This window comes from Sphaeramia orbicularis, chromosome 18 (assembly GCF_902148855.1).
Source record: "Sphaeramia orbicularis chromosome 18, fSphaOr1.1, whole genome shotgun sequence".
Lineage (NCBI taxonomy): Eukaryota > Metazoa > Chordata > Actinopteri > Kurtiformes > Apogonidae > Sphaeramia > Sphaeramia orbicularis.
Window position 1 is genome coordinate 18,378,106 of NC_043974.1, and position 15,538 is coordinate 18,393,643.

Below are 15,538 nucleotides of genomic sequence, written 5' to 3' on the forward strand. Positions count from 1 at the left end.
TGACGTTTGGTACTTACTTCATGTACAGCGCAAGGTCGGTGGCCAGAATAGCCCTCTCGATCATCTTCAGAGTGGTCTTGTACTCATCCAGGGAGAGACTGCTCAGGATCTGGTTTCCCTGGAGGTTCAGAAAGTGCGAGTGTGTGTTATTTAATGATTTACACCTACTGAGTTCATATAAAAGTACTGTGTATATCTGAACAGAGCCAAACAGCAACTCCCTAAGGATGAGGTGCTGTGTGCTGGTGGACCAACAAAAGGTTTCCAGGACAACGCAAGACAACAAAAGCACACACACGCAAATGTCCTGACTGTTTATGTTTGTGTGTCCACATATTATTCAATGTTCTTGGCACCTCAAGTAAGTAAGTAAATGTTATTTGTATAGCAACATCCGCTAGTTTGCGGATATGGAGGAAGTTCTCCTGGAAAAATCTGGTGTGTTTCTTTATTACACAGAAGAAGAAAAGTAAGCACTTAAACAGCCAGCAGAAATGTTGGAGGGAACGTGGAGAATTTGATGTAGATCACACACATATCTTTTGGAAATGTGATAAAATAACTGTGTTTTGGGAGATGGTGTGTGGAGTGCGACAACAAATAATGTGGTATGAGATTCCAATGTGCTGTGATGTATTGTATTTGTGTAACTTGTCTGATGGAAATGTAGTGGGAAATGACATACAGTATATTTGGTTAAGTTAATTTTAGTGACTTGCAAAACAGCTATTACAAGGAACTGGGGAAGGACAGAACCACCAACAAAGGACTAATGGATCACAATTATTGAAGGAATATATACATTGGAAAAAAAAAACCTCACAAACTGTGACTAAAAGAAGCACAAATGGACAAAAAATGGAATACCTGGACTGATTACAGAACTTGAAATGGTGGAAGGACTGAATTATGTGAATGTAACGTCGTGTAGTGTGTAGTGTGTTTGCTTTTTGTTGTTTTTGCTGATTATGTGTTTGTAAAACTTCAATAAAACTTCAAATGAAAAAAATAAATAAATTGTATTTGTATAGCACTTTTTACAGATAAAATCAAGAAGTGCTTTATAGTTAAGAATAAAATGTCATATATACAGAAAGATAAAAACAAAACAATGGCACAGAGAAACAGATAATAATACAAGCCCAAAAAGAAAAAAAAACATCAACCTGAGCTAAAGGCCTGCCTGAAAAGGTACATTTTAAGCTCCTTCTTAAAGAAGTCAATGGACTCTACACTAGGTAGAGTTATGCCTGTAGCCATCCAACCTGGGTATAGGGGAGAAATACTTATTGAATCAATACATAGCAATATATCGTAGAGATAAAAAAAAAAAATTGGGAAAAAAAAAAAGAAACTTACAATCAAAGGAAGTGCTCTGTCCAATGTCTGTCTGCATTAATACTTATCAGCCTGTGTGTGTTTGTTCATATGATGGTCTGTGGACATCTACACTGGATTTAAATGGACACTGGGGTGTATTTCAAGTTTATTTTGAAACCATAAAGATCAGAGCATGCTGTAAGTCGCTGTTTTTTATTGGGCCATCACAGTGTTATGTGATAAAGATCGCAGCTGGAAAATGAGCAGAATAGGCATATTAAATAAGATGGAGAGATCCAGGATCCTGTTGAAAGCAGACAATGGCATCATAAAGCCAGTCAGGAACCACTGTTGTCTATAAACAGATCGGGGGTAATCTTACATTAAATTAAACTAACTGTGACCCAGTTTGATAATAACTTTAAAGTGCTTTCAATCTGATAACAGTTTAATGCTGCGTACATATCCCTGCTTACAGCACATTACCTACATAGAGGCTGTAAATCCTCTGTTATAAAGGTGAAAGGTTCAGTTCACTCATAAATGCACATATTTTTGGTGCTATTTTATGATCATCTGTCTGTCAGAAGGATTACCCAAAAACTACCTTCATCGGTGCAATAAGGTAAGGGCACTGGCCAAGAATGAACCTAGGAATTTTGGTTCATACCTCCAAAAAGGGGAGGAGAATGGGATCTTGTTCACTTTCTCTATCACTGAGGAGTGGTCTCTACCTGTCAAAAACTACAACTAAGACGTTTGTCATCATGCTAATAGTCAGTTAGACTAACCGGTGGCAGCAACTGACGAAAAAAAGAGGAAAACGTGGCTCATAATTTGTTGCTATGCACAAAATTCAAACGGCATCAGAAAGTTGAGATCCTGAGCTTTCCAACATCATATAACAATTTACAGCAGCAATGTGAGACTACAAGTAGAAAGGAACTGTTTCATGGACTTCCACACAGGCTAAAAAATGCCTGGAAATAATAAAAAATACGAAGCCATAATATGGATACTGAATGTTCAAGACCAAAATGCATGTTAGACAAGATGTAAAACAGTTGAAAGTTTATTTCTGCAATCTCAAAAAGTTTTGTTATGGACATATACACTCGTTTCTGATAATAAATATGCTAAAAACTTCAAATCCATTTTTTTTTTTTTTTTTTACTAAAACACGCTGTTTTAAGCATTTATTATTCATAATTATGATAATTAATGGACAGATATTGAAAGTTAAGTTCTTCCTGAAAACAACAGTGCAAAATAAATGGCAAAAAAGACATTTTCTGACACTTTTATTGCAAAGGAAACATGAAGACACCTCGGAGGCCTGTTTGAGTTGTGCTCATAAGTTTACATACCCTAGCAGAATTTGTGAGTCTTTGGCCATTTTTCAGAGAATATGAATGATAATACAAAAACTTTTCTTTCACTCATGACTAGTGGTTGGATGAAGCCATTTATTATCAAACAAATGTGTTTGCTCTTTTTAAATCGTACTGACAACAGAAACTATCCAAATGATCCTAATCTAAAGTTCACATACCCTAGTTCATAATCCTCTGTATTGGCCCCTTTAACATCAATGACAGCTTGAAGTCTTTTGTTGTAGTTGCGGATGAGACACTTTATTTTCTCAGATGGTAAAGCTGCCCATTCTTCTTGGCAAAACACCTTCAGTTCCTCTAAGATTTGGGGTTTTCTTGCATGAACTGCATGTTTGAGACCTCCCCAACGTGGCTCAATGATATTGAGGTCAGGAGACTGAGATGGACACTCCTTCTTCACCTACCCTTTTTTGCTGTAGCCAATGACAGGTTAACTTGTCCTTGCGTTTTGGGGCATTGTCATGTTGGAACATCCATGACCATCCCATGTGCATTCTGTCAGGGTATGTAAACTTATGAGCACAACTGTATAATGACAGTCTTAAAAGGGTTTAAGACACTGTATAATGCAAATCTGTCCTTTCTGAATGCGCTTCTATTTTGTTCAGGTTGTGAGATATTCTTCTCAAACTAAATTAAATCATAGTACGTGAAATTTGTTATCTGAGGTGCAAGTTTGTGAGTGATTAGAGTTAAAGAGTGTCACTAGTCTGAACAAACCTACTAACGGGTGACTATTTCTATCAGCATTCTCCTCCCCTTCTGCTATCCACCTGTTATTATTTTCAAAGTCCACTCTGTAAACAATCTGAAAATAGCACATCTGGTGAAGATTTAGCCTTGGCAATACGGTAGGCCTGTTTGGCTTTGTGAGGATTTAGCCATTTTAATACCAGGACTTACCTTCCTGTGTGCAAATGTCTCACCAATGCAAGCTGTTTGCAAAAGGCACTGTCGCTGAATCCTTAGTTTAGAAAAGAAACACACCTTTAAAGTTTTCCCCCAAGGGTCAAGGACATTTATCTGGGCTCTAGTACCTGTTGATCCATTAGTTTACTACTTGGGTCCTAATAAATCACCACAGTGAGGTAACTCAATTGGAACACAACTATTTCTTGAAAAAAAAGTTTCATTTTTATTTCTGTTATGATAATTTTTCTGCTTTTTCTGCATTGTGTGGTAGTTACAGTGTGTTCCTTTCAGCAGAATAAGTATAATGACAGTCTAATTAGATTATGGAGCATTAATGAAAGAATAAAAACGACATCTATTGCAGATCTGAGATATGAAGAACAACAGATGGCTTTGTCAAACACTAAGATTGGAATATTTTGCGGAGCTGGCAGGGCACCATACAGCGACACCAGCAGATTGAGATGGAGCTTTTTGATGAGGCCTGCCAAGAGCTGAGGTACTGCATACTGAATCAGCAGCAGCTGTGAAAGGCCACCTAATGTCATGTTTTGCATAACTGTGATGAGGACAAAAGTAGAGTAAGAATTTGAGGAGGTCATTTGTCTTAAAACGTCCCGTTCCCTGTGTCCTCCTGTTACTTTAACCGTGATGCAGTAAAAGCATAGACTACGCCTATGGAGCTGTAAAAGTAGAGCAGGAGGTTGGACATGTTATCTTTCATATCTGATGCAGTAAATGGGTTGTAAAGACAAAGTAATGAACTTTAAGCAGCAAAGAACTGTGAACTAATTATAATTACTGCAATTTCAGCTTTATGGCCCACTACTTTAATAGTACAAAATCAAAACAACAGATTAATACAGTGTTTAGTTGTTTATGCCTTTATGTACTTTATGATTCATTTTTTGTTTTTCAACTGTTTATGTAACTCAGAACATTTGCTCAACTATAAATGTGAGGTATTTATACTATTTCCATTTTCTATTTTACTATATATTTACTACGTGATATTATACTTCTTCTCCACTACATTTTCAGGTTGATACTGTGCTTAGTTACTGTTCAAATAATGAATTTCCTCCGCTTCCTATCCAGTGAACCCGATGTATCACCACCAAATGTTCAGATTTTTAATGAACGGAAGGGTTACGTGTTCTTTCACAGGTTGAAACCATCTAAGATTAGATGAAAAATGCATTGTCACAATTGAAAACAGGCGATTTTTCTGAGTTCAAAAGAGGTGACTGGGTCTCACAGAACAGCGAACATACTAAGATCATTTGGAATATGTTTAAAATATGTACATTCGTATATAAAGAGTTAAAAATGAACTCAAGCTTTAACATCTAAAGCAGTAAAATGCAAAATACAAATGAATCCTGTCATTAAACTAATCCAAAAATTTCAAATATAATAGAAGAACAACAACAAGGACCACATTACTGTACAATAACTACTTTGACGTTTCTTACCTTAAAAATTTGCTGATAATTTGTACATACTTTGCCCATGATTTTGATTGCAATGGTGGAGAATAATAGTTTACAGTGTGGTATTAGTACTTTTATTTCAGTAGAGGGTCTGAATACTTCTTCCACTACTGTTGTTTTGGACTGGTAGCACAAGCTGAAAACAACACTGACATATTATCATTTAATGAATATGAAGCAAAAAGGCTTCCAGCTGGTACAAACACAACTTCACGGAGATCAGTCGAAGTGTGTTAAATCAGAGTCACAACAACCAACTTGAGCAGATTAATAAAATGCGTTTCAAGATTTCCACCTGCACTACAATGATCAACTAAAGTCTGACGAGCACAAACACAGCCTTTTAAGGTCATCATGTTTCATAAAACATATCTAACTAAGCCTATCACATCTGTGTGTTTATGTGTGTGTGTGTGTGTGTGTGTGAGGGTGTGTGTGTGTGTGTGTGCACCTACAGGGCTGTTAAGGATCATGAGGCACTGGTCAAAGTGATGATGCTCCATGGTGGAATGGCAGTAGAGCTGGGCCAGTGGGTGGTCACTCCTAGATAACACATATGTGGACAGAGTGAGATGCACTCAGGTTGGACAAACTAGCAAAAGCACACACATTTTTATTCCAACAGAAGTACAGATATTTGTACAAAAGAGAAGGACCAATGTGACTTCTTTACCCTCTTCTTTACGTATAAAATCAAAACGCATTTTCCTGCACAAAGGTAACTAACCCTCAAGCCACAGCAAAAAGATTATTATACCATTTAAATTTAAAATAAATAAATAAATAAAATATATGGAAGATGATTAACATTAACTTCACTGCAATGTACAAACCAGTTTTCAGTATCAGCAACAGAACTGTTACATTGACCTATTTATGTTCATGTTTGTAGGGGTAACCTTCTCACACATTTAGGCTAAAAATATGTCTTAATGTTGTGAATATTTACCCCACCCCACCCCAAAGGGTTGTGGTTCAGTTTGTTTGTTTGTTTGTTTGTTTGTTTGCTAACACTCTAGCAGCAAAATTATTGGTTAAATTCATACCAAACTGGGTTTATAGATTGCCATTGACCTTAAATAGAGCTGATTACATTTTATGAAAATTAGGTAAAAGTTCAAATATTTTATTAATTTTTAAAATCTTTTTTTTTTTTACCATTTACTTGTCATGGGCAAAATTTCACATGCCTATAAAAACATCAATTTTGTTTCAATTTACTTCAAACTTGGTACATATATAGAGGCAAATGATATGCTGACATCAGCACATGCATAGCTGGATTGATGCCAAAATAAGCTACAATACGTGTAAGGGGCGGGGTTTGTTGTGCCTGGCACCACTTGTTGATAATTGATCTCAAATGCATTACAACTACAGAAACACATACTTTTTGAAAATGTTGAGGTTAGAAAGTACCGATATTTGTGCTAAAATGTGGGGTGTAAAATGAAAAAATACAGTACTCTAACAAAGTATTTGTACCTCTGCCAGTTATACACACACTCATCCTATCCTGCTGTACCTCTGTATGTAGGAGTTGTTCACTCCTCTGTGGTCCAGGTCATGGCAAAGAGTTGCAATCATCAGAGCCAAGACCTCCAGATCATTCAGATTATTCTGTCAGGAGATGGTTGGGTGGATGAAGGGCAGTATGATGGAGAAGGAAAAAACATCCACATAACGGCAACTGGTTAAGACAAGACAATCTTCTTTTGCAATCAAACAAAACAAAAGCCTCAGTGCTACAGTAACTTGTCACGCACTGTTAGAAGGTCATCAGTTAGGTGCTGTGCATGCCTGATAACATATAAAGTAAGGATGTTTCTGTATCTGACACTTTTATCCTTTCACACTTTTATATTAGAGCTGAAAGCACAACTGGATTTTCATGCTGACAAGTGCCTTTTTTAAGCAGAATGACTATTTTCACAGGTATTCAGTGCACATTTTTATATTTTAACTATGCGTCATAGCTTTTATATTAAATTATATCATTTGCAGTAATTCATTGGTGCATACACTCACCTGCAGGCGTCCTGACTTGAGGAGAGCAAACATGCACTGGGCGGTGTTAAAAGCATGTCTCCAGTTGTGGTATGCCACATTCTTCCTGTAGTTCTTCTTCACACTCAGAATCCACTGGCATAAACTCTGCAGAAATGACAAAATGTGAAAAAGGAATTAACCATCCTGGTCTAAATATTTCATTTAATTTTACAATGAACTTACAATGCCCTTTATTAGAAATATTACTATTATTATAAATATAATTGTCATATCTGATGTTGTTCGGATTCACTGTTTACCCCCTCACTTCACAACCATTACTGCATTGCACTACTGCTGCTATTGTAAATAAAGTTACATATACACTTACATTTTATTATTGTTTATTCTTTATACCACCTATTTATTACCTCTGCCAGGAGGTATTGTGATCACTTTGCTTTGTGTGTTTGCATGTTTGTTTGTTTGGAGGAAGAAATGATTAAATTTTGGTGGTGATTGGGGGGGGGGATCTGTCTCGGTGGAGGTCTGCGCTCTCCGAGTGATTTTCTTGTTCTTATTCTATTTTTACCTCTTTTAAAAAATTTTGCATGGCTTTTTAATTACAAGGTGAGAGGGAAACAATATCTTAATTCTGTCTATGTCCTGTGCATCTAGTGAATTGATTGAATAAAAATCTTTGAATCTTTGACAAAAAAGAAAGAGAAAAAAGGAGGTTAGAGTCAGACAACACAGACTGGATTTATTCAGTCAATTCACATGTTGGTTTACTCGATGTTCTGCACAAATAACAGTCCTGATGTGTATTTGTTCGTAACAGGTTTGTGATAACTGTGTAAAAAAAGACAAATGAGGGAGGGTAAAGCAATTTAACTGAGCCTCAGGGAACTATTTTCTTCCGCTCTTGTTTCTACTGTGGATGGCAGACTTTAAGTGCAACTGCCAAAGCAAGAAATACACTGATAACTGCTTTGGTGACATGTATCAGGAATGGACAGGAAGGGGAGCACAAGGGTGTTCTGAAGTCCTTTAATTATCAGAGGGTTAAGAACTGAGCCCCTCCAAAACAAAGGAACTGGTGGTAGTTTTTCTAAGTTGCTTCTTCAGCCAGTCAACATTTGTGGATACGTAGGTGTGGACAACAAGCTGGACTGCTCTGGCTCTTTTTTCCCTGCAGTAAGACGCTGCACAAGCCGATGTTGGCGAGTGTCCTTTTTTATGCTGCGGTCTGCCGGGGATGCAGCATGAAAAATAAGGACCCTGGGCTGGTGGAAAAGGCTGGCTCAGCGCTTGGCAGGAGGTTGGAATCACTGGGGACTGTGGTGGAACACTGCACACACAGAGTAAGGCCATCCTGGATAACGACATTCACACCCTTCACAACATCCTGATAGTGGAGCAGCTGCAGGGGCCGGACGGATTGAAAAAGAAGACCCTTTGTCACTACTCATGTCAATTCACATGTTGGTTTAACTAGTTTTTCTGCACAAATAACAGTCCTGATGTGTATTTGTTTGTAACAGGTTTGTAACTCCTGAGCTCAGGAGGTAGAGCGGGTCGTCCAATAACCAAAGGGTTGGCAGTTCCAATCCCGCTCTGTCCTTGTCATGTGCTGATACATCCTTGGGCAAGACACTTTACCCACCTTGCCTCCAGTGTCACTCACACTGGTGTATGAATGTGTATAAATGTTTGGTGGTGGTCGGAGGAACTGTTTGAAACAAACTGGCAGCCATGCTTCTGTCAGTCTGCCCCAGCTGTGGCCACAGATGTAGTTTACCACCACCAGAGTGGAAATGTGAGAGCGAATGAATAATGGATCGATAATGTAAAGCACTTTGGGTGCTTTGAAAAGTGCTATAGAAATCTAATCCATTAATCCATTGTTACTACTGTCATCAGGATGTAAAAACCTTCAGCCATACCATATTAATAAGAAAACACTAAAAGACTCATCAAGTCAGCGTATTAACACAGTAAAAGTCACCACAAATGGCATCAATATTCACCTTCGTCCTTCTAATACAGGGTGGGGAAGCAAAATTTACAATGAACATTTAGTTGTTTTTTCTCAGCAGGCACTACGTCAATTGTTTTGAAACCAAACATATATCGATGTCATAATCATACCTAACACTATTATCCATACCTTTTCAGAAACTTTTGCACATATGAGTAATCAGGAAAGCAAACGTCAAAGAGTGTGTGATTTGCTGAATACACTCGTCACACCAAAGGAGATTTCAAAAATAGTTGGAGTGTCCATAAAGACTGTTTATAATGTAAAGAAGAGAATGACTATGAGCAAAACTATTACGAGAAAGTCTGGAAGATACTATTAAAGAAGAATGGGAGAAGTTGTCACCTGAATATTTGAGGAACACTTGCGCAAGTTTCAGGAAGCGTGTGAAGGCAGTTATTGAGAAAGAAGGAGGACACATAGAATAAAAACATTTTCTATTATGTCAATTTTCTTGTGGCAAATAAATTCTCATGACTTTCAATAAACTAATTGGTCATACACTGTCTTTCAATCCCTGCCTCAAAATATTGTAAATTTTGCTTCCCCACCCTGTATAATATTGACATTAGCGAACATTAGAAATGATAAAGCTACGTGTTCTGCCTGTACTCCACTGGACTAAAACCTGAGGTTAGGTGACTCTTTCGCTCAAAAATCTTATCCATTAATCCATTGTCACTACTGTCATCAGGATGTACACACCTTCAGCCAATGTAAAATAGCTGAGATGCAATAGTTTTCTCTGTTTTGTCCACATGTGGACAGTTGGTCGGTTAGATAGTTGTGCAAGTCTGACCTGAAAGTCAAACTGTGTAACTTTTGCTCAATGGTAACAAAGGACAATAATACCATAATAAGATGAAAACACTAAAAGATTCATCAAGTCAGCATATTAGCACAGTGAAATTCAGCACAAATGGCATCAATATTCACCTTCAACCTGACATAATCTTGACATTAGCTGACATTAGAAATGATAAAGCTACGTGTTCTGCCTGTACTCCGCTGGAATAAACCTGAGGTTAGGTGACTCTTTCTGCTATTAGCTACACTCTGGAAATGACAACATTTTATATTCCATTTCTTTCTGCCAGCATTTAGTGGTTTTAATGCCATAAATTGCTTTGCCATATGCAAATTTTCTGCCAGCCAAAAGAAGTTCTCCACTGTTTTTCAAAAGCACCGTTGCTATGTCCTGTGTTTTGTGCCACCCAAGACATGTGTGAATTGTTTTAAAGAATGCAAATTAGCCAAACAGGAGCAACCCAGAGAGGTTTTACTATATGCCACAAAAACAGTGGATTGAGCTGTCTGTCTCTGGTGCTGAAACATTGTTAAAGATGGTGAGATGCTAGATTAACTTTGACCAACAAAAACGTGAGTAAGACACTTTGTCTGCAAGTTAAAGTAAAAAAAACTGTTGTAGACATAATTTATTCTTAAACAGGTTGCATATTTCTTCCGTAGGGTTCCAGATGAATCCCATTTTCTTGTGCTTTTATTTTTTATGTTTATTTAAATTCCTGTTATTATTTTGCAGCATCTCCACTACTGAGCTTCAGGTGCCTTAAGGAGATTTCAAAACAACTGTCACTGACTCTGACCATCCAGATTTGCACCTTTTATATAATTTTTTTGGGGGTTTTGTTTCCTACATCTTTGCATCTACTTTAACATACCTGAAATCTTGTTTTTCCATATATGAATCATTTATTGTTTTCTGAAGTTTGTCTTTAGACGTACTGTATGACTCAGCGTGAAATGAAAACTAAAAAGGTCATAAGTAGATGCAAAATCGCTGTAGAGAGAGAAAAAAAAAACTAACATGACAAGCAAACAGGACTTGACTTTGCGGCTGTTTGTCCTTTCTTAAAGGGCAGACTCAGCACCTCCCTAACAAATCAATGTTTTGTGCTCCGTTAGTCTTCTCTTCACTCTATGTTCATCATGAACACCCACTGAGGAAAGGTAATTCAATCACAGACACCGTGAGAGCCCAAAACCATTATTCAGCTAATCAAATTAAAGCTCATTTTCTCCTCAGGGATCACTACACTTTTATGTGAGATTTTACAGAATGACTATGCAAATTAATTATGCAGTGTAATGGACTTTTTATATGCTGGACCCCCAGGCCACGATGCACTGGGGTGGTCAGCACGTCAGCTCCCGGTGTGAACGTCAAACTGACAGGCCACGCTGCTGGAGGGCCATAATCTCCTCCAATCAAAGCCTCCCTTTCTAAGGCCTCTCTCAGGCACTCCGGAGGTCAACCACCAACATACAAGGACTTCTTCAGGTGGACCGAGCTCCGAGGACCAGAGCCAAACCTCGCTAGCAACCGGGTGGTGCTGGCGCCGAGAGGGAGGTGGAGGAGGGGAGCCGGACAGGGGAGTGGTGAGTCTGACAGACGGCGGTAATGGAAGAGGAGAGTGTGAGTGGATTTTGGAAAGGAAGTGTTTTAGGTGTACGATGTGCTCTATCTGTGTGTGTGTGGTCTAAGTTAAGGATGCAGGCAAATACACAAATATTAACTCAGTTGCAAATGCATTCACTCATCATCCAACACACATACACTAAGGTTTTAATGGTCTAATGCTGCTGACAATGAGAAGCAGATTGTTTTTGGTGATTAATAAAACAGGAAGTGGCTCTTGTCTTTTTCCCTGGCATGTTCTTTTGTGATTTCTGTGCTACTTTTATGTTGTATTGTAATGTTATGCAGTTTTTGGAGGGATAAACTGTAGATACTCTGTTTAAATATGAAATCCATGTTCATCTATTATTGTCATGCCATAAAACGTATTGACCACACTATTTACTTTTAATTAAAACTGAGATGCAGCGTTTGTACCTACTGCACTTTTGTAAATGCATAAAACTCTATTTATAACAAGTTTAACTAAATAAAGAGCACTATAAAAAATGAGAAGAGAGTAAAATAATCGATAGAAATAGTTAAGGTAATAAGATTACATGAGGAAAAAGAATTACACACAGTGCTGTGTAAACATATTGGGTCACCTTTATCTCTGTTGTTTCGTACAGTTGAAATGAACATACATATTTATTCCTTACTATGTTTTCTTCAGAAACAACACAGGAAATATGAGCACAGCCTTAAAACACACACACAAAACTGAACTAAATGGGTTCTAAAGGTTAAAGTCTCTTATTTAGTACGACCCCTGACAAGAAGCAGCACAAACAGTTGAAAACATCTGATATGTGTTGAATGAAACCTGGTATAAACCATCAGAAAATTAATGCAATGAATCTCATATTGTCAGAACAAAAGGGTTAAAGACATGTAAAGTGTAAAGGGAGGTCACATTGTTTTATAGAAGCTGTTTTTCCCCCGAAACTTCCCACTGTTGTGCAGCTTTTCCCTACCTTCGGAAACTTTAATTTGAGGGGGCAGGACTTTTGTTTACCCCCCCACCACCACTCCCTGCCAGAATCAGGCCCGGATCGGCCCAATTTCGTGACTCCAATCCGATCTTCCAAAAAAATCCAGATTGGTAGTCGATACCAATCTTTAGATCGGATCGGGTCATCCCTAATTTTAATGAGAAACCAGAATTACTGCCTTGTGTTTGCAGCTCAAATCTGCGTCTGTCCAGACTCATATAAAATACATATATGAAGACTTTCAGGGAAGGAATTAAATGTGTTATGTATATTTTTGGTGACATGGTAGTTATGACTGCACTGACATGTATGTAAAACCTTTCAGACATGTACTGCAGCCTGTACCTAAACACTACCCACAGGAACTGCATAAAAGAAGGCGAATGTCCAAACCAGACGGAGCAGACATTAAACAGACTTTACTCAGTCAGCTCCTGAGGACAAAGTCTGTCTAATGTCTGATTAAACTCATCTGTGAATAGAGCAGGTCATTGTCCAGAGAACCCACAGCGACTGAGTAGACTTATTGGCGCCGTTTTCTATGTTTACCATACATCGATTTATTTGTTCCAGCCCACCACAATATCAACACTGACTGCCATAAATTGATTTTCTATTTTTTTCCCTGATTAAGAGCCTACAGTTTTATTTCACTGTAAAGCTGTGCTCACTGTATTGCCTCGCTTTGTCTATCTCACACACATAGTCCCTCACCTCAGTCTCACACTCTGAAACGTGTTTTTTTTTTTTTTTTTTTTGCGACTGCTGGTCTAATAACTGTTGAGTTCCTGGATGGTTAATGTCGTCTCATGCCTCCTCTGAGAATGAGTGTGAAAACAGATTATGATTTCCGTGAATAATTTTCATTGAGAAGTAAAACTGATATGACTTGATTTTGTTAAGCTTTGTTGTTTTTCTGATGCTGCGTATCTACTGTGTCACTGTGTAAGTGTACTGTCTACTGTTTTTTACTGTTATTAATGCACTTACATCCTACTGGAATGTTCCATTTTATTTGCACATTACAGTTTATTATTGCACCTTACTGTTAAATTATCCAGATTTCTTACCCAGTTCAGTTTGTGCATACTTCTACTTTATTATGTATAGTGCCTTTGCTCTTGTGTTCTATTTTTTATTCTTCTATTCTATTTTTTACTATGTCAAATGCTGTTGCTGCACTACAATTTCCCAGACTGGGTTCAGTAAAGTATATCTATCTATCTATCTATCTTGGATGTGTTCACATGTTTGAACAATAAATTCACCCCTGATGGAACATTAAATTGACAGTATATGACATGACAGTAAACAATGAATATGTTGAATGCTTTTTGCGCCTTATGCTTTTAATTTTCAGCATTTACTTTTAACAAGCACCCTTACACACATAATATTTTTTGTCCTAATAAGGAGAGAATGTATGGATCTACCCATCACCATGTTTTTTTTTGTGTGGCTGCTCTTAAAGGTAGGGTAGGAGATCCTGGAAAAACAGTTCGAGCAAGCTTCATTTTGAAAATACACAAGTAAATAGTCCAAACCCCTTTCTTCAGACTTTCCCCCTGAAGCCACACCTCCAGAGTACCAGACCACACAAAGCTTGCTCCTGAGGGTTCACGAGCACTGTGCAGCATCAAAACAGCTGATTGCAGTAAGACTGATGTCAGGCTAGCAGCCCATAACAGTTTGCTTTGAATGCTGTAATCTGTGCATTTCACTATTATGTTTGTCAGCAGAACAGCCCCAGTTCATAACTATCTGACTAATGTTACATTCCCTAGTGATTCATGTTAGTGACAAAACAGTTTGCCGGTGAACTTTCCATCCTAATATAGATAATATAGCCAAGCTCTGGCTCTGGCTTTGTTTCCTGTACAAGCGCTCCAAGCCTCTGAGAATGTGTGATTCGTGCAAGAAGAGGGGTTCGCGCAGAGGGGGGACGGACAAATGGCAGTTGAGTTTGATAGACATATCACCATTCAATCATTTCAAAGGGCAAGTTAAAATGATTGGTGTTTTATCAGTCCTGTCCGTTCCACAGGTGACTAAGGTGTTTTAATTTTTGTGTTAGAGCATTTAATTAGTTGGTTTTAATCGGGGTGTGAAGGGGATTTTAAGCAACATAGTAAAAAATGCTCCAGGAAAACATCTGCTACCCTACCTTTAAGTTTTCATGGGTGTTGTTACTGTCTGTCACAACTTTTCCAGACAGGACTCTAGTAACAAAGAAAATGTTAGAGAGGTTTGTTCTGGTCATATCCTTAGAAATAATGAAAGCAGGGACAAAAAAGTCCATTTATAGGAGCAAATCAAAGGAAAACTGAATGTTCAGCATTTTTTAATGTTTCTTATCCTGATGCAATTTTAGATCATGCTGAAATATCAGTTTTATACTAAAGTGCTTTGCAAAACGCTCTGCATACAATATGAATTAATTAAATTAAAATTCTAATTGAGTTTTCACCAAGATCTTGTGTTGATGATGAAGACTTGGATTGCCAAATATCTTCCTCTGCACATACCACAGATTCTCAAAGGGGTTCAAGTCTGGACTCTGTAGTGTCCAGTCCATGAGTGAAAAGGATGTCTCTACTCCCTGAACCACTCTTTCACAGTCTGAGCCCAATTCATCCTGGTTTTGTCATCTTGGAACATGCCGGTGTCATCAGGGAAGAAAAACATCATTCATTCAGTATATTTGTGCAGTCAGATGATCTAATCTTGTGGACACATAGGGTTGTGAACTTGGACCAAATCATAACACTGCCCCCGCAGGCTTGTACTATAGGAACTAGGCATGATGGGTAATCATTTCATCCACCTCTCTGCCCACCCTGATATGCTCATCACACCAGAACAGGGTCAATCTGGACTCATCAGACCACATGACCTTTTTCCTTTAAAGCACAGTCCAATCTTTACTCACTGCAACAGTGATCATAATCACTGCAGGAATTATCCAATGGGGGGCT

The 15,538-nt window shown here is 38.0% G+C and overlaps 1 protein-coding gene across 3 annotated transcripts in view; it reads right to left on the minus strand.

Moving 5' to 3' along the window:
* Nucleotides 1-15,538, minus strand: part of pde5ab (phosphodiesterase 5A, cGMP-specific, b) — a 137,000-nt gene that overhangs the window by 13,543 nt on the left and 107,919 nt on the right. For all 3 annotated transcript variants that reach the window (XM_030162524.1, XM_030162523.1, XM_030162522.1), the window contains exons 14-17: nt 7,148-7,273; nt 6,645-6,739; nt 5,575-5,662; nt 18-118 (exon numbers count right to left, since the gene is read on the minus strand). In XM_030162524.1, coding sequence (XP_030018384.1) covers nt 18-118; nt 5,575-5,662; nt 6,645-6,739; nt 7,148-7,273 — 410 coding nt within the window. The remainder of the gene's footprint in view (nt 1-17; nt 119-5,574; nt 5,663-6,644; nt 6,740-7,147; nt 7,274-15,538) is intronic.